The sequence below is a fragment of the Cupressus sempervirens genome, chromosome 3, assembly GCF_028749045.1.
Source record: "Cupressus sempervirens isolate cs-2001-9-10 chromosome 3, ASM2874904v1, whole genome shotgun sequence".
NCBI lineage: Eukaryota > Viridiplantae > Streptophyta > Pinopsida > Cupressales > Cupressaceae > Cupressus > Cupressus sempervirens.
Window position 1 is genome coordinate 231,487,897 of NC_143120.1, and position 23,465 is coordinate 231,511,361.

At 37.2% G+C, this 23,465-nt stretch overlaps 1 protein-coding gene across 6 annotated transcripts in view; it reads right to left on the reverse strand.

Annotated features, from left to right (window-relative positions):
* The window catches only part of LOC149565695 (histone-lysine N-methyltransferase CLF-like), a 162,769-nt gene that overhangs the window by 14,480 nt on the left and 124,824 nt on the right, over positions 1 to 23,465 (reverse strand). For all 6 annotated transcript variants that reach the window (XM_089819193.1, XM_089819191.1, XM_089819195.1 and 3 more), the window contains exons 7-15: positions 8,734 to 8,818; positions 8,284 to 8,439; positions 8,079 to 8,126; positions 7,914 to 7,988; positions 6,999 to 7,729; positions 5,091 to 5,244; positions 4,774 to 4,994; positions 3,955 to 4,086; positions 1,686 to 1,776 (exon numbers count right to left, since the gene is read on the reverse strand). In XM_089819193.1, coding sequence (XP_089675319.1) covers positions 1,686 to 1,776; positions 3,955 to 4,086; positions 4,774 to 4,994; positions 5,091 to 5,244; positions 6,999 to 7,729; positions 7,914 to 7,988; positions 8,079 to 8,126; positions 8,284 to 8,439; positions 8,734 to 8,818 — 1,693 coding nt within the window. The remainder of the gene's footprint in view (positions 1 to 1,685; positions 1,777 to 3,954; positions 4,087 to 4,773; positions 4,995 to 5,090; positions 5,245 to 6,998; positions 7,730 to 7,913; positions 7,989 to 8,078; positions 8,127 to 8,283; positions 8,440 to 8,733; positions 8,819 to 23,465) is intronic.

Here is a 23,465-nt window from a genome sequence, read left to right on the forward strand (position 1 = left end):
CTTAATAAAATAATGTTCTAGAAGTTTCTGGAGAAAGTGGAGAAAAAAGAATAAATAGGCATCCTGGGCTTTATTCTCGACAGGCGGATTTGTTGTTGTTGATGTTGATGTTGATGTTTGATGGTTGTGGAGCCTAGGGTTTTTGTAGTTGTCTTTGGCCATTGAGAACGAAAACTCTCAATTGGTGAGCAATTTTGAGGGTGTGAAATATCACTTGAATTATTGCAAAATTGAAGAAGTTGCTTCAGACTTTCTACTTGTACTTCAAAGCAAATTTTCATGGCCCTTGGTCAAATTTTGGTAGTAGCGATTTGAGGAAATCTATTGCAGATTTTGGAGGCATTTTGGAGCTTTGGAATTTCATCATTGGGTCGATTTCATTTATTACACATTGCTGTTATAGTTACCAGTCTTTTTCAGATTTTAATGGAGGACAATTTTGCATATCATATTCAGATTTTTACTTGTATGGCCTCATTCGGGTATTGTTTCTTTGTGGGTATTTGAGCATTCATCTTGGGGAGAGCTTGGCAATTTTTGGCATATTTTGGAGTAGCTCTCAGATTGCTGGTAAATAATTTCAGTGGTCTGATATACCACAGAAAGGGCACCGTTGGCAAGACATTTTGGTTTATAGCTCATCATTGAAGCATCCTATGGTTCTAGATTGTTGCATTTAATTGCTATCACCGAGACAATCATTTCAAGAACAAATTCGAGGAGCCTAGAGTTTGCATTTATTTATCTAAAATATTGCCAGGCAAGAATAGGGGCGACACTTCAAGGGAGTCGATTTCTTCATTTGGAGGGGTCTTCATCATCAACATGTGTTACAATCAATTCTCCAGCTCTTCCACAATTTGTGTACCAGGTTTCTCAAGTCAATTGTTGCATATATATTGCATTTTAAATTTCATACTAAGGCTGCATTTGTATTCATAAAATTATAGTTTGCATATGTTGTAATGCCAAGAGTTTTGGCCATTTCATACTAGCATTGTAGTTGACATTAAATGTGCAATAAAGGAGACATAAGTTGCTGGTTTGATATAGTTGTAATTGAATATGATTTTATCATTCATGATCAGCTTATTAGTTTGCATGCCAATTGTTTGACAAAATGTCAATTGGCTGTAAGTTCTCTTTTTGGCAAAAATAATGTTATAATTTTGCATATCAAGTGTTTGTATTAATGCCACTTGGCTGTAAGTGCATTAATGCCATCATAGGTTGCATCCAAAGTGTTTGTCATAATTACTAGTTGTTGTAGCTGCATATTGCAAGTAGTTTTAGTCACATATATGAGTTGAATATTGTCAAAATAAGTTGCACATTCATGTTAGGTCTTTATTTAGTCAATTTTGAGTCTTCTTGCAAGCATTCTCATTGATGCTAATTGAAGAAAAGAGTCATTAAAGCAAACTGAAATGTTATATCAGTCATATGACCCTTGTATGTTAAGTGTTTGACAAAATTTCCAAGGCCAAAAATCAAAAGTTTTCAATCAAATTTGACCAGGGTCATTACAGATTCAAATGATTATAAACATTACAAAAGCTAAGCTAGAAGCATGAAATAAACCAATGACAAACAGCCTTAAGAAATGTTGGGGGAATGTTTTAGTTTTCCATGTAGATAACAATAGCAAATTCAGAAGATATACAAAATGAGGAAACAATTCTTACTCTTTGCTGCTGCTTTAGGAGAAGTTTCATATTTCTGCATTCATAATTATCACCTCTTGGTGGTGGACCTCCCAATGAGCCATCTCCACAACTAAATAATATAAGGAAAAATTTCAGGTATACCAGTCAATAATACAAAAGCATCAAAGATTATGTGATACAAAAGTAAAAGCATATCAAAATGTATTCAGCCATTCCATACAATCAAATGAATTATTTATGACGAGCATGATTAATTTGGAATGAAAAGTCTCGAAAAAGGAAAATATTTAAAAGCTACTCTGAAGGACAGAATTGTGATAATTAAACAAAAATCTATAAAATAAAGGTGTAATTGTATCAAAGAAACAAATGAAGATAAATTTTATTACAAAAGTGGAAGCACAAAAAAGTTTAAGGTTAGGTGCTTGTATGCAGAATTGCATTTAGACACCAAATTCCACTACCAAAGCACAAAATATAGGGAAAAAGTTGTAGTGTCCCTTCTCAGTTGATTGCAACATCCTTGGAAAGTTCAAACTTCTTGGAGAGTGCTAACATTATCAGAAAGAAATTTTGACCATGGCAGTGAGTTGAAAAATCCAAAATGGGTACAATGGTGATTTCTGCACCCAGTTTCAGCATTCTGGGAGCTCTGTCTACACTCTTTAAGAAGGTTGTTATTTAATAAAGCAATGATTAAAATAAAAATAAAAAGATATTCTAAGAACTTGATTATTTTGGGTTGGTAAAAATTCATATTTAGTCAGTTCAGATAATTCCCACTCACTTTGGATGGATTTGTAGTAAATAATTAAATCAAAAAAATTGAATTGTTGAAAAAAGTAATGTTTGATTATTTAAAAGGAATCTAAAGTCACTTTTTTTATGAAAAGCGAAAGGACACAAATAAACTATTTTATTGTACCAAAAGACAGTTAGAAAAGAGAGTTTTCAGGAGACAAAGCACATGCTGAACATTTAATAAAACCCTTGATTGTTCAAGAGACTGAATCGGATTCATTTTCAAACCAAAGGATGAGTTCCAACAGATTGAACAAATTGGTATTACATACATCAAAATATTATTTCACTAACTATCAAACCCCAAATGTTTTAACCGAATATTATTTTGATGAGATTGATCAAATATATGAATGCTCGCATAAGAGCTTTCAGATAATATACGTTTTGTCAGCCAGAGTACTCACATTTTTTTATGGGCCTTAGAGTGCTGGCCATACCAGTTCGAACGCATATTTTGGTTGGTTTTGCTGGCTGCTTGGCTTCTATTCAAAACTTAATGTTTAGTAAAGCTGAATGCCTCCAAAAACATGTAATGTATGTTGATGCCGTGGCACATTTTATTGGAACCAAATAGGGCATGTGAGGCTAAAAGGGCAATGATTCATAATAAAGGAGAATCAATTGAGCATGAGGGTCAAGTTTGGTTACATAACCTAGTTTACATCTTCAGCAATTTTTGTGACAGCTAGTTTACTACGAGCTCAAATTTTAAGCAAAACCAACCTTCTATAGTTCTGGAGCAGTAAATATAGGCATTGTTACATGTATGAAGAGCCATGCTATTGTATTGGTTAGCCATTTGTATTTACTAGGTCGTTGTTTACATCGTGGAACAATCATAATATGTAAGAAAATTTATTTAAAGAATCCGTCATTTCTTTTTGAGAAAATTTGTCAACATATCCATGTTGCAAACCTCAGTAAATTCAATATTGCAAATTTACTACTTGTATTTTGTCATAGGTTTATGCATTGTTGCTGAAATTCGGAACAATTTTGTCTAAGGGCAAATGAACTGGCACAGGAAACTACAAAAGCTTACAAGTTCTAGCCAGAATTTTGTAATTGCACAAGAAATTATGAGCAAAGCAGTTTTTTTAAAATACACGGGAATAAAATACCAACATGAAAACAAACACAAATTTAGAGTTTATATGAAGTTGATTACTAACAAACTCCAGCGGCACTAAATGAATCAAATTGCTAACAGTGAACAATTTTCACAACGTTTATGCTTGATGAAAATATGATCAAAATCAATATGTAGAGATTAGAGAACTCTTTAAACATAATGCCTACCACAAACATCAACTCCTAACCAAATGCATCAAAGAAATCTCAACAACAAAAAATCCAACATTTTCAAGTCAAAAGTTCAATTCCTATTGCATTTGCAATGTTCTACAGTAGTGAAAACACAACGTAAAAAATAGAAAGGACGATATAAGGTTAAGTGAGAGTAATAATTAGTATTTTGTCTTACCCAACCCAACAATTTCGACAAACGTCAGGGTCACATTCACGACCAGCAGCAAAGCATGGGCATTGCCGACTTCGACATTGGCTCTTTGCACAATGGCAACCCCGAAAACGATTTTTACAACCTTTGGAGCACCTGCAAATACAACCAAGAAATCAAATGATAGCATAAAATATGTCATACTACATGATTACTTTCACCTAAATAACTGTAGCAGGGAAATGTAGTTGATAATTTTTTTACAGAAACAACCTAGAAAAATACAGTTCGTGTTAGTCTTCCAACTGTTATTTTTCATAGAAGCAAAGTGATGCCTACAATCTCATTTGGAACTGGATCTGCCAACACAAATTCAAACTACTTTTATCATAACTGTACAACAAGCTATATCCTAGCTGCAAAGTAGGACAAATATTGAAAGAATTCTATAACCACTAACAGACCAATCATAACACACTGCAATAAATGATTATAAACTACAGATTGGTTTAAGTGGCACTGAATTTGACTTTGTTTATTTAGCTACTCAATTGAACTCTAAAAATTGATTGTGTGGCTAGCAAAGAACTATTGTAAACTGGAATGATGGCTTAAAAATTTTTACATAACACCATATCCTAACAAAATTAGTACAATGTAGTTTAGAAATGGATAAAAAGAGGTTCAATGGAGCCGACGAAAGATGGTTGGATTCTTGGCTAAAAGTCAAAAGGTAGTAGTGTAAAATTAACTAGCAGTTTCTGTCTTCATATCTTAGCAAAACTCAATGTAATGTATTAGAAAATAAAAACAAAAATATGGATGCAAGACCCAGGCTCTTACCCACAATATTTTTCACAACACGTCCCGCTGTGTAGACAGGGGCACTGCTTCCCACATGTAGATTGACAATTGCAAGGAGTGTACTGCTTACAAGGTTGGTCTTTACTGTCAGCAATTCTTTTTCTTATTGAAGGATGAACAGCAGATTTCCAGGTGTACTTTAGTCTGCGAACTCTCCCTCTTCTGCGCCAAAACCTTGTTCTTGTTCGAGCTTCTGTTCCCTGTAAGATGTTTGTATCTTATAAATTCCTTATTCATGTGTCCAATTTGTATTATCAAGAAAAGAACAGGAAAAGGAATAGTGTAAGAGAAAATACAATAGCATCGCCACAATCAGCTTTCCCATTGCCATCTGATCGCGAATTGAGCCCATCCCCAACTACATGTATTAGAAATTCATTGGAGCGGATGTATTCTGCTATCTCTGAGCATGTCTTGAGACCACTCAGCAAATTTCTTGATATAAGGCAGCTACACAAGAAACAAAAACAGATTTCAGTTTCTAAAAGATGGAAAGCTGCATGCATATTAAGCTACTCTATATAGAGTCCTGAAAATATAACATGTGCAAAAGATTAACTGTATATAGCTAATAACATGGATAGCTAATTTAATTTTTGATAATAGATTTCTAATTTAATCTAAATGGTAAGAATGCAGGAAACAGAATTCCAATTCTCAAGAAAACGCCTCTATGAAACAAAATGCAACTGAGAGCTGCTGAAAATCAAGGGAAAATGAAGTAGATAAAGCACTTTGACATAAATGCATGAAAGAGAAAAAAATTAAGGTTACACTATTTTCCCATCTTTCACGCCTAAATCGGTAAATACTCTGCATGCTGCTGGCAGAAAGATTACAAAAACAAAAACGCTTAAAGGACAACCCAAGAAAATATAACATATATGCAGTGAAAGGGGAACCAGATCCCTCCATCCTAACAACCCAAACTAAGTGACCAATCACTTAGTTCCTTATTTCATGCTTTGCTGATTGGTTAATTTTTCAATCTTCTAAAAATTATAAAATGATTTTATATTTCTTGAACTGCACACCACTGGGTAAATAGCTCAAACAGCTATGTGCTCTCAAGAAAAAGTATTGTTCTTACTTTTTCAAAATGTATTGCAAATGTGAATGAAACAACCAAATATCACAAGAGAAAATGACACCAAATATTCATTAAAAAAGTAGAGGATTCATATTAAAAAGCAATATAAAATTTTAAACATCCTTTATGCCACAAAAGTATGTAGGTGCTAGGAAGGTTTTCTTTCTAGCATACAAGATTGTTTATATGTTCCTTTAATTTGAATGTTCCAACAAGGCCATTAACAAAAGACACTACAAAAGGAGCTTATGAAAACAACAGCAGCAGCAATACAACAATAATAATACTTAATTTTATCGGAAAAATAAATGCCATGGGAATATAAAGGCATAATTCATGGAAACTGAAGTTGAGGCAATAAGATTGTTGAGCTGTGTTAATATAAATTTACAATCATGAGAGGATGTTTGAAAACATCGAGAAAGTATGGCAATGGGTACTCAAGCATGTTTCAATAAATGTGAAACAATCTCAACTGCCAATGAGCAAGATAATAAAAAACATTCAATCCAAACCTTAACTGCATTATTTTACAACATTCCTGATAACAAGTACCGGTCATATGCTACAAGGCACTTAAAAGGTAATACTGAAACATTTTGAAGGAAGCTATGAAATAACAAGAAAAACAGTAGATGAGATGTATAATCAAATGTCTCCTGCTATAACAAGATTAAAAAAAAAGGATGTTCAAACAATTTATCAGCAATTTGAATAACACAAAAAACATTGCAAAAAGAAATTATCAGTAGTGGAATAGTTCCCAAAAGAAAAAAAAACTGTTCAATCTTGTCCCACCCATCTATATTCATTAAATAACAAATAAAGCATAAGTTTTGTAATCCAAGTACATTTTCAATACATTAATCTTTATAAAGATGACAGAATAAAGGAAATAAAACATGAACCTATATACAATTTAATGGTTGTTATCACTACATCAGATGAAGAGAAAACTACATAATGAAGTGGTTCAAATATAAGTCCACCCCTCCAATCATCTATTTGCTGTTTCTTATATCAATATCTCAAAATGCTATGATTCATAAGTAAACAATATGCATTCACATCATATTAAAAATGAAGTAGAAATATTGAAACAAATTGTGATTACCTATTCCTGCCAAATATCTCCACACCTTTTGCATATAGTCCCTTCTCTACAGAACTCCAACCACAATCTTCTTGCTTAACAACAATATCATTTCTTTCTTCCTGTTTACAGGACACTCCCTGTTCTTCTGTTTCCTCAAAGTCGTCATGGGTTATAGGTTGTGTATCATCCTCCGGCTTAATAATGTCATCTGCATTGGAGTCACTTTTCTTATTTGAACTTCTCTTCCTCAAAGACTTCTTTTCTACAGAATTCTTGTTTTTCTTCTGTAATGCCTTAGCTTGTTTATCAACAGCTTTTCCTGTGTTTGATCTAAGATGAATGCCTGGCGAAGAAACAACTCCACTAGCAATGGTACTGGTCTCTGTGACCATTCTTTTCTGTCGCTTCCTCATAGAGACTAAAACTCTTTCAGCAACCCTTTTATTGTTTTTCTTTGAACTTCCTCCAACTTTTTTTTCATGCTTCTTTTTTAGTGACATTTCAGAATGCTGAGAATCGGAATGATCTTTTGCTGAATCGAGATCTCCTTTATTGCTATCTGCAATTGGCTTTTCATCCACGCATTCACTCTCACTCTTGAGAGACTTTGGTGCTTTTGCACCTACAGTGGCTAAAGCCTTCTTTCTTGAGCTCAACTTATTTCGATCCTTGCTTGTGGGAAGGATATTTTTTGTGTCGTCAATATCAGCAAGTGAATTTGGGCTACTTATTTCTTCCATTTTTGTCACCTGATTAATAGAGTAGAAGTTTAGAACATGTTTATGCACATATCTCAATTAAAAAACACTTACACAAAACTATAGAACTTAACTAAATGTTACACAAAATGTTTATGGGTATGAAAATCACAGTTAAGCATTACCGAACCAAAGACAACACTGAAATCAAAATTAGAACAAGTGTGTAAAATACCAGTCTGTAGCAGTGGGTACTGCATGGGATGCTATTTTGTTCTTCAGGTGGTGTCCATGTAGGTTGTTTTTCAGTCTACAAAGAATAATTTCTAAATCACTCTCATGATAATTAAAAATTCCAAGACAATTACCTTTGAAAACAAAGGATAAACTTATATCTTACAGGGTAAACAAGATCTTGAGAACAACCATGCAAACGACAGTCAAAGACCTACAAAAATCGCAGCCAGAGTTATTAGAACTTCTTGCAGAAGAATACTACAATATCTATCATATTGCAAGCATAAGACAAAAAAACATAAGACTTATAAGTAACAACTAACACCAAGATACAATGTAAATGTCAATCTCACTGCTTGACATCTTACCAAGCAACGACGACAAAATAGATTTTCAAAGGAATCCATAGCTGCATCAAGGTCTTTCCCGAGGAATATATAGTCAGAAGCTATATTGTCAGCACCAGATACCTTCCCTTCAAGTTCAGAATGTTCATTTTCTTGAGTGAGATATTCATATCTTGCCTGTACAAAACAATTAGCTCTGATTTGTACCTTTATTAAAGAAACAAAGAATAAATAGGCACAAAGGTCAACACAAAATTATTGAAGAACCCAGCTTATGAAGAAATGAAAGATAGCAAAGTGTAGCCCTCATCTATGCAACTATGACACCCATTAGATGACCAAAGGGGGCATATATGTAAATATATTGAATTTTCCATAAAAATCTGTGATTCCCTATTAGGAACTAAAGAAGCAAACTCCCACCTTATTAATCTGTTAAACTTAAAAATAGATTAAAGAGCATGCTAATACCTGAATTTCATTAGGTTTGACTTCTATAACCTGAGAAAGGCTATCAAGTATTGCCTGCGACAAACCATGTTCCTGAATCGCCATACTGTATATCAAAGATCATATAAATTCAGATAATCAAAGTTGAAATGGCTGCTACAAGATTCTTATACCAGGACATTATGCTTAAAACATATAATATTACCCAAAAACATATTCAACACACAAATGACATAAGACATTATTTGATTAATTTAGAACAACTCATCCCAGTGACAAATAATGCAACAAAGCTATTATATATTAACAGGGAATACAAAAACTTCCAGTTTGCTATCACTTATTGTATAAAAATGATTTACATATGCATCCTCAAAAATAAAGCTTGGGTTCTGTTCTATCAGCAACAACTAACGAATTGTAAGCTCATATAAACAATGCAGTTCAAACCTTTTTCCTTGCAATCTATTCTAATACCATGTTATAAAAACAAAAGTAACACAAAAGATTATTATTCTATCAGATATCTACTGATTACAGTGAGATTCATCTCCTTACATAGAAATTGGAGGATGAAACCAAAAGACTCACCCTAAACACCAAAAATAGCCATGTTGCACCAAAAGGGGATGGGGGGAAATCGAAATGGGTTACCAATATGGAGGGCAAAGAGCCTAAATTTGGTGATGTCGGGTGGTGATGTGTATATATATATACTATACATACAATAATTGAAAAGATGTAAAACAATATAAAAAGCATAGTTCCAAAAATCGCCTTGAAATCACCGAAATCGCCGATTTGGCGATAAGATTCATGACTCCCGATTTTTTTGGGATCGGAAATCGCTAGCGGCAATTTTTTCTTGTGAATCGCCCAAATCGGCAATTCATGGCAAAAATTGCCAAAATCACCATTAGGTATCTCCAAAAATTGGCCGCACCAGCATGCATAAAAAGTTGGACTTTAAAAAAAAAACACACCTTTTATTTGCTTTCTAATTTGTCTTTCCTCTTTGTTATAACCCTAAAGAGCCTCCTAGTTGCTTAGCATGAGTAGAAGAGAGGAAGAGTGAGAGAGAAGAAGAGAAAAGAAAATCCATAGGTTTCCAACCGGCAAGAAGGAAGAGCACCAAAGAGATCAAAAGTTCATCTGGGGAGGCCATAAATTGCATTGGGAGCATTAAGGAGTCAATATCAACACTCCTCAACTCATTTGCAAGAGGTAAGTGCTGATTTTTTTTTTGCATGTTAGTGTATTATGCATTTTTTGTTAAATTTTTTTAATGTTCATTTGCAAATCTTTAATGTTTTTTATTTCTACTAAATTGCAAACTAGGGTTTGTTGTCTTGTAGTTTTTGCTTATTAGTTGCAATCTTTGATATTTTACATGAATTTTTTATTACAGCAGCCCTTTGCTTTCATTTTCCAATTTCCACAATGGGTAAAAAAGATGAATGCTGAAAATATAATGAAGAGTTTTCTGGGAGAACCAAATATCGAACAAAATGTATATTTTGCAAAGAAAAAATAAATTTGGGAGGTATGTATAGATTGAAATACCACATTGCTGGCATACCTAGCCATGATGTCACAGTTTGCACTCATCAAACTACTGAGGCAAAACACACTTGTTTAGTGGCATTAGAAAAAATTGAACAAGACAAGTTGAATAGGAAAATGCAACTTGAAGGGTTAAGAGGTATTGGCTCCCGTGCTCCCACATCCGCAACCGCATCTACATCTGCATCTGCATCAACTTCCGCATCCGTAGGTTGTGTTGGAGAGGGTTCTTCGAGGCCTCCTTTTCATCCTAGTGCTAGTGCTCATGCGAGTGTTAGTGGTAGTCGGTCTTATACTGAGACAAAGTCCAACACCAACCTATTGCGGCCTAGAGTGCGAAAAAACAAAATGGATAGTTACTTTGTGCCCCGCACTACTCTTGGCTCCCAACCCACGCTTGAGGGCATGGGTTTGAACAAGGAGATTCATGATGCTGCCAAAAAAGAGATTTGCAAATTCTAGTACTTTTGTGACATTCCATTTATTGCAGCCAAGTAATTGATTCTCTTTTCTTTGTTATCTTTAAAGTTAAAGTTAAAAGTAAAAGTAAAACTTTAATTATATCTACTTGTTTTATGATTTGAGTTTTTGACATCTAAATTTCTAATCAATATCATTATATATTTGTGACAGGGCTCCTTATTGGCAGAACATGATAGATGCAATTGCCATTTGTGGTCCGGGGTTTAAAGCCCCAACTGAGGCTAAGTTGAGTGGCTACCTCCTGGATGAAATGGTTGAGGATATGAGGCATGAGCTTGAGGACAACAGAAAGGAGTGGATCGAAAAGGGTTGCACCATCATGACTGATGGTTGGACAGATAGGAGGGGAAGAACACTCCTCAATTTTCTTGTATCCTATGGAGGTGATTGATCATTCTACTTTCCTACATAAATAATTTTGAATCGTGATTGACTATTTCAAATTTTGATTTGTTGATTGCTAATACTAATTATAATTCGTTGTTTTCTTACTTGTAGGATATACCATGTTCCTCAAATCCATTGATGCTTCTGCTCATGTAAAAAACGCCACATACTTATGTGAGGTTATTGAGGAAGTTATAGCAGAGGTGGCAGAACAACATGTGGTGCAAGTGTTGACGGATAATGCAGCAAGTTATGTTGCTGCAAGTAAACTTTTAACTTTTCAAGTTTTGAAAATAAATTTATTTGAATTTTGAACTTTTTCTAATTCTAACTTAGAATTTCTAAGTTTCCCAAGTTAACATGTTTGAAATTTGAATTTCTAATTAACTTAAAATTGTTGTAGGTAAACTTTTGATGGAGAGGCACCCCACCATATTTTGGTCCCCTTGTGCGGCACACTGCATTGACCTCATGTTGAAGGAAATTGGCAAACTTGACTAGGTCAAGTCATGTGTGGAAAGGGCAAAAAACATATGAAAGTTTATTTATAATCATTCATTTGTCCTTAGCACAAAGAGTTAGCTCGTCCAAGGATCACAAGGTTTGCCTCGAATTTCATCACCTTGCAATCCTTGTTGACATCAAGGGATGATTTGAGGAGCATGTTTGTTGGACGGGAGTGGATTTCATCTTCCTATGCTACGACCACTGCAGGGATAGATGTGGTGGATTGCATATTTGATGATGATGGTTTTTGGAAACCTGCTAGAGAAATCCTTAAGATAAATTTATTGCAATTTAACATTTAATATTTTACAGTTTACTATGCTAATTGTTTAAAACTTTAATGATTTAGTTTTACCTTAAGTTATATTATTGAATTATTCTATATTTAAGTTTTGACTCAAATTTTTGTTTTACTTTATATGTAGGCCACTGAGCCCCTTGTATCTCTCCTACGAACTGCTGATGGGGAGAAGCCCTCTATGAGCTACATATATGAGGGCATGGATAGGACCAAGGAGGCCATTAGAGCCCAGTATGCAGGAGTGCAGGAGAAGTATGCCCCTATTTGGGACATCATTGATAGGAGATGGCAAAATCAGCTCCACAGACCCATCCATGCAGCAACTTACTTTTTGAATCCGGCATTTCGTTTCCGTCCTAACTTCAAAGCGGATGAGGAGGTTCTCACCGGATTATATACAATGGTCCAAAGATTGAGTACTGATGAGGATAGCAGTGCTGCAATTATTGAGCTTCATAAGTTCAATAATAAAGAAGGGCCACTTTTCTCTAGCAGGATGGCCATAGATGCTCGAGAAACAATACAGCCAAGTAAAAATTAAATAATATATTCAATATTCATGAATCTAGATTCTAAACTTAAAGTTGATTATGTAATTTTAGAGTTAACTTGTAATTTGTAATTTGTAAATGAGACTAATTGTTTTTATTTTCCCTTATTTCAGATAGATGGTGCCAAATGTTTGGGGACACAACCCCAAAACTTCAAAAAATTGCCATCCGTATTCTGAGTCAGCCAAGCAGCACTTCTGGATGTGAGCGCAGTTGGTCCATGTTTGAGCACATCCACTCGAAGAGGAGAAACAAGTTGACAGTGTAGAGGGTGAATGATCTTGCCTTTGTTCATTACAACCTCCATCTTAAGATCAGACAGATTTTGGGCACTGACTCCTCTCCGATCATTCTGGAGGAGATTGATCCAGAATCAGAGTGGCTCATAAAGGTTGTGGATCCAGTCTTCACTGAGGAAGACCGTGCGTGGATTGACCAGGTGGATATAGAGGCTGAGGCATCTAGAGCACATTATTCAGGCATTGGTAGACGCACACGTGCACGCACATACACAGGCCCTAGCGACGTTCGTGAGCCCATCTTACATGCAGGAGATATGGCTTGGCAGTCCTCTAGGACCTACATTAGACGCCTTGCTACTAGGCAGACTGGATACTTAGAGGTTGAGGCTTAGGCTGCAGCCGAGCTTGAGGATGGTGTTGAGGATGATGATGACTATGAGCCTAAGGTTTGAGCTGGAGCCTTGTTTTTATATTTTGTTTACAGATATTGATACTAAATCATTGATAGACATATGTTTCAAACTTTCATGGATCTTCATCTTAGATTCTTACACACATTTATGATTTGATGTCTTATGGATCATCTTACATACATTATATGATTTAAATCATTATGATCATTTGATTTGTATTTACTTCAGCTAGCCTACAATTTACATTTTAGATAACATAGTTATGTATGTGATGGATTTTATGTTCCATGTTTATGTATGTTAAGTTTTAACTTCTATTTGATGATGTTATAGTGTGTTTAAGTTATATTCAATAAAGGGTGCATGAAATAAGTTTTAAATTGTTAAAATCTTTAAATTTAAAGGGTTTTTTCAAATTTGCCGATTCATCGCCGATTCATTGTCGATTCACGATTCGATTCGGCCTTGTCGATTTGATCCAATTCCGATTCACGTTACTTTGATAAAAAGTATAATAGCAATTGTCAAATGCATTCGTACTTCGACATTGAATGATAAACACTAAATATCAAATTATTGATTACTAATTAGAAATTAAAATACTAAATAAAATTTCAATTTGACAAATGAAATTGTTGAATCAACAAAATGATGATTTCTATTATATCAAAAGATGATTAAAATGAGTAGTGTGCTACCAAAACAAGTACAAAACATCAAAATATAGTAAAGGAGTCCTCTAATCATAGTTACTAGACTCAGACTCAACAAGGCTAACCTAACTCGTGACCCCGAGTCAACAAAAAAATTTGGCGAAACTCAATAAAATGGAAACAAAGACCTAAGAAATTTAAAGCCTTTTAAGGATTTAAAACATGTTTCATGCACCCTTTATTAAATCAAACTTCAAAACACAATGACATCATCAAACATAAGCTAATTTGATCACATACACATGTTTAAATGAATTAGGTAAGTATAAATTATATCGCAATAGCACACTTGATATAAAAAATTCTCAAATGTGTACAAAACTCAAGTAATAAGAAATCCATGGCATAAATTTTCTAAACAAAACTTGTTTACCGCATCGATTAATTAAGAAACAGACAATGAATACGAACATGAACAGCAAACAGCAGAACTCTTATTATTATTCGCATATGCCCACAGTACATTATACTTCGATGATATCCTCTGATCTGATATGATATTATGATTACAATGCTTCCCAAAGGGGTTATAAATACTTTTCTAAGAACTTTCCCGAAGGTATCCGTCGGCCAGATACATTGAGATGACCCTAACTATTAAAGTCACTAAAGAGCCAATGCTTAAACTGGGACAATTCGTAAAACACTTATTTTGTAAACTGAAACTGTTCTATAAAGATAGTGTTCTATAAATTTGCCAAACTATTAAATGGAAAAGATGTCACAATCAATTCACTGAATGTGCTGGCAATAACAATTGCAATGGTAATACCAACAATATCTACTCTTTTCCATTTCTGGTCTTACAATATTTGTAACAACTGCATAATAATGTACTTAGTTTTCAAACAACATCAAGAACCTGAGATTTATTGCTTCCATGGGTTCCGCCAAACTTGTAATGCTGCTAACAGATTTCGTATCAGCCCTTCACCTTCTGGGAATTCTTTCCAACCTGTTGCACAGGTCTCTGCTCCGACTGTCCTGGGTCCACCACCGTATTACAATTAGAATCCTCAAATCGGAGTCGACCTGATGACTACTGTAGTTTGTGCGATTTACTTATCATAATTCGTAGCCTTTCAAATGATGCCCAAACTGATGGAAAATTTATTGCTCCGCTGCCGAATTTATCCACATCCGAATTTTCACAATGCATGTTCTTGCTGACGGATTCGCCAATACTGGAGTGGGTGGTAGAAACTATGAGACGTGCGGTATACAACTCGTGTAAAATGTTTGTCTGGAGCGTTTGAGGTCAGTGAGTTTTTGCTCCCTATTCTTGGATATCCGCCGAAATTGGGTTTCCAAACTGAGTCGAAGAAGGGCCTGAAGTAGCTGTCGGCTCATGCAAGTAAATCACCCAACCTCTAATGTAGCCGTGCAGCAAATAACCCTAGCTCTGGCCCGAATTTCACCTAGTTCTGCAATAATTCGTGGATGGCAATTGATTCTTTTCATACAATCAAAAAAAATGCAAGAGTTCCCAACTTGGCCTTAGGCCACAGATTTCCGCCCTGATAAAATGACTGTAATGTCACCTCCTGTTTTGCAATAATTCAGGTGATATTCCACACCCTCAAAATTGCTTATCAATGGGAGTTTTCGTTCCCAAAGATAATTTGAGAAATTTGCAGACCAAATGACTAAAAATTGCTCCAACTGAAATAGAAGTCAAATCCACAAAACCGCTTGCCTCCAATGGGTGCCCCCTGCTCTCTATTTATTTACTTTTTTAAGAAGTCATTGGAAGCTTCTAGAACATTTCTTATTATAATGCACTTTATTATTAATTAACTTTATAAAATTAAATAAATAACTTATAGAATTAAAAGTGCAATCTCAATTTGATATTTAGAACAAATAGGCCCCACTTACTGAATTATAATTCTCCGAGAGCAAAAATATAATCTTTCGACAACAGAATGACTCTCTTTCCAAAATCATTTGCCTACGAGAGTCAATGATAGGCAAATCTACGGTAGAAGTCATGTCGCTAGAAAGGGGACATGACATACATTATGTCCGCTACAAACTATTTACTCGTCAACTGCATAACAAGAACTTTTCCGAAGGGACCCGTCGGCTGATACACAATTTCCTTTCCGAAGGGACCCGTCGGCTGATACACAATTTGGTTTTCGAAAGGACCCATCGGCTGATACACAATTTCCTTTCCGAAAGGACCCATCAGCCGATACACAATTTCTACCGACGACATCATCCCCCCCAAAAAGAAAAGTCGTCTCCTGACGACTATTACAAAATCTCTGAAACAAATCAACAACCAAAATACATTGACTGACTAACTGGTCTTCAACACTGTCACCTTAGCCAATCTAACATCTGACCCTGATAGCCACCTGTGTCGCTTTCTGCCTTCCAATTTCGAGTACACTTAACCAAGTGTCGCTGCACTGCCTCCAACTAGATGATCAGCTCCTCTCGAGCTCTCTACGCATCCACCAAGACAGCCTCACGGCCAACACCTACTCTCAGTGCCTCTGATACACAGACACTCCATGCCTGCCGCAACTCCAAGTCTTCTCAACTGGTCAGACTCCCACAACTGATATGCGCAACGACTGGGGGTCCAGGGGGCAACGCCCCCGCGGGGTCGAGGGGCAGCACTCTGAAACCCACACGAAACTGCATAGAACACACCATTTCTGTCATTTTCTGCCGATTCTACACTCTTTCTGGCAACCGCTAGTTCTTCCTCTACCCTGTGGCATCATCTGTTACTCATTCTGAGCATTCTTGATTTGTCAACCTTTTTTTTTTTTTAGTATTAGAAAACCTCCTGTCACCCTTCTGTGCTACCAATGTACAACTACACCATACAACCTGCCACTGTATCAACTCCTTATGCAATATCCCGTAACGTCCTCCAAAGTCTCGCATTCCAAATTGTAAATTTCGTACACTATCTTTACTTTCAACTTCCTCCAAATTTCGTAAGCCGTACGGCCAAAATCTGCAGTGTCAATAGCTTCCCTCAAAAATCCGTACAGTGGAGAATTCTTTCAAACATGTGGAGGGTGAATTGCAACCCTTGAAATGATTTTCACAATCCGTACACGCAAGAGGAGATTGAAAATCCGTACTCTGAAGAAGTTAGAAGGAAAATCAAATAACAAAGCCATACCACCAAAAGACCACAAATCCGTACAATAGTTTTCCCTCCCTGAATCCGTATGGCAGGAATGATGGAAATCCGTACAATGCATCATTGTTATAAATCCGTACATCATACATTAGAACCCGCACTGTTCAAAACTCAAAAATCCGTACATTGCCCACTCACAAGAAATCCATACGCTGTCTCCACAATCCGTACGGAAACTGTGAAAATAACCGTACGGGAACTGTCTTAAAAATCCGTACGGTAACCTTGCTGCTAAAAACTGTACGGTATCTGCAGTTAAAAAATCGTACACTGCTTTCTTATAAAAAATCCGTACGGTGAACCAATAAATTTCGTACACTGCATCATCATTTTGAAATCCGTACGGCACATATCAGACTTGATGCTTTTCCGTACACTGCTCAAAACCTCCAAAAAAAATCCGTAAGATGCAAAACTTGGCGAAATCCGTACGGCACAAAAATCCATACACTGGACTAGAAAATCCGTACACTTCCTTCAAAACCGTACGGCGAACATTTAAGAATCTGTACGGTGATTTGTTTCCATAAATCCGTACAGTAGCTTTTTCATCACTTTTTCATTTTTTTTTTCTTTTTTTTTAAATTTTTTTTTTGAAAATCTCACTTCTGGAACAATTATGTACAATATTTACATATATACAGTACTTACAGTCTTCTCTCAGTTATTCGTACACGGGGGTGCATTACTTCTTTCATGGCAAACATTCAACTTCGACCTCTTCACTACATCGAATACTTCCTTTTGGTCTAGCATCCACTGTTTTATTGCTCCGTTATTGCTTACTTCCCGCATCTGGTACGGTCCGACCCATTTAATTTTGAACTTGCCTGGTTTGATTTCATTCTGATCGTCGTACTTGAACACCCACTGTCCGAGTTGAAACCTGCTACGCCTATTTTGTGTCATCTCCATACCGCCCAGTCTGTTCCCGAAGCTCCGTAGCATGGACTCCATCAATTGCCCCTTCTCGCCGCCAATAACACGTCCACTCCGTACTGTTGCAACTTTTATTAGACTCTTCTGCTTTGTTTCCTGTGCAGACCGTATCATGTGCCTTCCTTGCTGCCAGTACCTTTCTGCTATATTTGTGGTTCGACGTAATACTTTCTTCCTGCACAGTCGTACAGTAGAATCTTTCCTTCTTTTGGGTTCGTACTTTATGTTCTGTCCTTCAGCTTCAGTCATGCCTGCATTTCCTTCTTCGGCTTCTCTATGTTGCTTCGAACATTCATTTCCTCCTTCGACTTCTCCATGTTCCTTCAGACATTCATTTCCTCCGTCGACTTCTCTGTGTTCCTTCGGACATTCATTTCCTCCTTCGGCTTCTCTGTGTTCCTTCGGACATTCACATCTTTCTTCTTTCTTACCTTCATCGATCCTTAGCATATTACAACTCAGAAAGAGCTCGTAATCCTCTATCTACTAGTGGTAAAGACCATTTACTAAATCCAAATCATCTCCTTCCAATCGTAGGACTCCCTCCTGATCGAGTTCCATACTCTGCCTCCTCTTATCATCTTCTCCTTCAGAATCTAACGACAGAGCTTCTTCTCCAACCATCTGAGTGTGTAGATCGATGACATACTTGCGGCCTTTGCTTTCGAGTGATAAAGTATTTTTCTTCCAATCGTGCTTCGCCTTGGCTCGTATCAGCCACCCCCAGCCCAGAATGGCATCATATCCTCTTCGCTTCAATGGGATCACGACGAAATCCAACAAGAATGACAGTGTTCCAATCATCACTAGTTGTGTTGTCAGGACTCCCAATGGCTTGATTCCATGTTGATCGGCCGTTAGCAGCTAGAATGTAGGCGGCCATAATGTCGGTTGTTCCAACTTTTTCCAAGTGTCTTCAGGCAACACATTGACACCGGACCCTCCGTCCACAATTGTTTCTGTCAATAGTCCCGAGAATTCCCATTTCAACAACTGTCGGATAGCGTCCGAATGAAAGAGCTAACAGCATCGGATCTTCTGCACTTGCGCCACTTTCCTTCTCCTTTTTGTCCGCTGCCCTTGCTCCACTTTCCTACTTCCTTCCATGTTCTCCTGGTAGTTGAGCAGCGGAAACGATGTTTGTGAGTGCCGATCAGAGCTGAGGCATAGTGAGCAACAGATCACTTATCCTGACGGGTATCTCAGCTTGCAATATTTTTCGTACAATGTTCTGTTCTACACAGTTCCAAACGGAGGTACTTGGCGAGTCCTTTAGGTGTGTCGTTTCTGCCTATGTTTCTTTCTGAATCTCTGCCCTTGCTTCCTCGAGTCTCTTCTTTTCTTCTGCTGGGTCAGGGTATAGCTTCGCCTGCTTCCGAGTGATTGCCAGAACTTCTTCCTCGTCTGTCCCCACGGTAATCAAGTTTACTCCGGACTTCAGGCATTTAGTATCATCATGATCGCCAAGTCCACACCATCGGCATAGCAACTTCGGTGTGTTTGTCGTTGTGCACTCTCGGGCGAAGTGACCCCACAGATTGCATACACGGCATTGAACAATTGGCCGACCATTCGCATCGTACTGAATTCGACTCCTTCCTCCATTGTTGTTGTTGCCACCATTGTTGTTATTGCTGCTGTTGTTTTGACTGCGCCGGTTGTTTCTGTATCCACCTGATGTGGCACCTTCCGTACTGGTATTCTCGTTCCCTCCTGACGAGGATGCCTCCTACATCAGGAACACTTGCTGCGGTGTTCTTACTTTCAAATTGAAAGGGCATTCCTTTACCGAGTGTCCCAAAATTTGGCAGATTTCACAAAATTGATCTTTCGGGTAGGATCCCTTTGTATGGCCTTCTTTCTTACACTCCGTGCACCATAGGTCATTGCCCTTAGTCTCCTTGTTCATGTTTTTGAATTCCTTCATCATCCGCATCATGTCCTTCTGGAGGGCATGGACCTTCTTTTTTGTCTTCTGGTCACTTTCGAGGTTCATTGCCCGATTGTATGCTTCATTGTATGTTGATGGTGGCACGATCTTCATCTTTTTCCAGAGCTTCGGGTGAAGGCCTTCAATGAACCATCTTTTCTGGAGCCCATCTGCTGGCTTATTCTCCATTTCACTGATTAAGTCCTTCAATCTCCTAGCGAAGACCCGTACTGTTTCATTCTTCTTTTGCTTAGTATTGAATATCTCTGCTACAATTTCATTATCATCACGCAAAAGTTGAAATTCTGCAATGAACTTCTTAATGTTATCCCAACTATTTAATTTTTGTGGATCAGCATCAGTAAACCAATCAATCGCAACACCCCGTAGGGTAGCGGGAAATTGTCGGATCCATTCGTCTGTATCTGTTATGCCATTTGCCCTCCAGATCGTTTCACATGTTTTACAATGTCGAATGGGATCAGCTGCTTCATCACCATCAAATTTAGGCAATTTTTCTTTCGGACCTGCCATTATCACTGTATGTTGAGGGTTTTGTTGTGTACCTGTGCTGTTTTGCACTCCCGCACTGTTTTGAACACCCGCACTGTTCTGTACACTCGCGCTGTTTCCAACCCCCGCGCTGTTTTCTGCTTCCGTGTTGTTTTCGACTCCTACGCTGTTTGGTGAAGAAGAGGGTTCGTCGACCGAAGCTGTCCGTTCTAGAAGTATCTCAGACGAAGAGGTCACTCCACGCTCGTGCTCCTTCAGCACTTCAAGCCATGCGAGTCGATCTCCCTCCCTCAGGATTCTCTTCCCGTGGCGTATGCAAGTTCAGAAACTCTTCCCTCGCTTCTTCCACCAAATCAAGCCGTTGTCGAGTCTCCTTCAACAATCCTTCCGCACTCTTGTTTCCGTTGGCAATCTTTTGGAATCTCCTTCGATGCTCTGTCTGCTGAGCCAGAATTAAATTTTCCTGCGCAACACGTATGTCATCTTTTTCTTTCAGCTTATTCTTATCTTTGTTCAACTGATTCGGCATTTAATTCATATCCGCCTACCTGCGTACCAGGTCCATCGAGCAACGGCACCAAATGTTTACCACATAAATTAATTAAGAAACAGACAATGAATACGAACATGAACATGAACAGCAGAACTCTTATTATTATTCGCATATGCCCACAGTACATTATACTTCGATGATATCCTCTGATCTGATATGATATTATGATTACAATGCTTCCCGAAGGGGTTATAAATACTTTTCGAAGAACTTTCCCGAAGGTATCTGTCGGCCAGATACATTATGTCCGCTACAAACTATTTACCCGTCAGCTGCATAACAAGAACTTTTCCGAAGGGACCCGTCGGCTGATACACAATTTCCTTTCCGAAGGGACCCGTCGGCTGATACACAATTTCCTTTCCGAAGGGACCCGTCGGCTAATACACAATTTCCTTTCCGAAGGGACCCATCGGCTAATACACAATTTCTTTTCCGAAGGGACCCATCGGCTAATACACAATTTCCTTTCTGAAGGGACCCATCGGCCGATACACAATTTCTACCGATATAAAAAATTCTCAAATGTGTACAAAACTCATGTAATAAGAAATCCATGGCATAAATGTTCTAAACAAAACCTACATGTCTATGGCTCAGTAGTTCAAAGGAGCAAGAATCATTCCTAGGAAGGCAAATGTAGGTCTTTCTTATATAGCAGCTCTAACATGTTTTAAATACGAATATGCAAATATTTGCAATGAAGGATATGTATTATGCAAAGTTTTATATCATGCTATATCATTGACCTTTTACTTGCTTATGGTTTGATGTAACTTTGGGGAACACCAAAACAAGGTTGAGGGTAGGACCCCTAGCGAAGATTTGAAGGGTGAGAGAGGTAGAGAGATAGGTATAGATCTTGGAGGGAGGAGGAAGAGAGCGAGAGAGGTGTGGAGGGAAGAGGAAGAGTGAGGGGAAGAGGGGAGAGAAAGAGATGATAGAAGATTGTTGATTATGGGGGGGAGAGAGAGAGAGAGAGAGAGAGATTAGGTCTAAAAAGTTGCAAGTGTTGATGTTTAGCATCAGAAGAAGCAAACCTGAATGCTACCATTGTTTACTTTGCATCACAGAGATATAAACATCTGCATTCTGTTACTGATATCTGCTTTACATTACAGAGAGATGAGCATCAAATTTACCCCTGTCTGATATGTATCACAAAGATATGTGCATACGTATATATATTCATACTTACATATGCATACACCTCTATCATATAGATGAATTTTTGACAGCAAGGTAAGATTACTATGGATCAATTTATATTGATCAGGTTGCATATTATCAGCGCCTCATTACTTGTATCGGGTTTCACACCCATGTTTTGCCTTGCTTGGTATTAAGCTTTGTTTAACCCTTTGATTATTATCGAGTGCGACTTATATTATTTGTTGGGCAGTTACATTAATTAAACATGCCTCCGAAGAGGCATGTCCCTACGTGGCTTTTGGGCAATGTAGAGACATGACTTTTCGGAGTCACGTCTCTTCACACACACACACATATATATATACTTGCCTCTGCCACTGAGAAAAGTATCAATCAAAGGCATACTGAGTACCTGCGGATTAATAGAACCATTGTTTATTGTTTATTGTTATCATTCTCATTCTATTATCTAGTGAGCAGGAGTCTCTGCCATTACTAAAGAAGGAAGTCTAATAAAAGGTTATTGCAAGTCACAGTTCAAATAAGTTATTATATTCTGCACAGTTTGATTTAGAATTTATCTACAAGTATTTGTAATTGTTTATCTATCAATGATCCTCTATTTTTAACAGTAAGATCTTCTAAAACCTAAAATTTGCATTGTAACTCCTAGAAATTTGAAACCACTCATCTGAGACAATATATTCAACTAAAAAGATGAGAATCAGATTAACTTAAAGGAAAAGATGGAGAGTTAACTATTACATTTCATGTATACTTTCAAATCATAAACCCAAGAAACATTGAAGTTTTAACACTCAAACAAAAAAAAAATGAACGAGTATAAGCATCCAAATCGCTCATATTCAATGAGTTTTGTGAGTCTCTAAGGCATAGCAAGTCTCACCCAAGACTCGACTCAATCAGTGTTAGGGCCCCTTAGACTAGCCACGGGTCACCCAACTCGAGACATGTTAGTCTTGGTGAGTCTCCGTGAGTTTGGGAACTATGGTACTAGACAAACTCCTTGTCATTTGAGCTACTAGAATCATTGTACTCAAGATCCACCAAACGAACACAGCCAACCCTATTTCTGAAGGCACTACATCCCCATCCTCTTAAACAAGTGATGACCCCTCCAACTCTACATACCATCATGTTGTTGGGCTCTCCTTGTATACACTATTGTCCTGCATTTTGTCACCACAAAATTCAAGCAACAGTACGAAACTTTTTCAAACTAGTTTTGCATTTCTCTAAGTTGAATTTGTTATTTGATTGCCTAACATTGATTAATCAATCAACTCCAATTTACATAGTAAATTCTTTTACGGAAG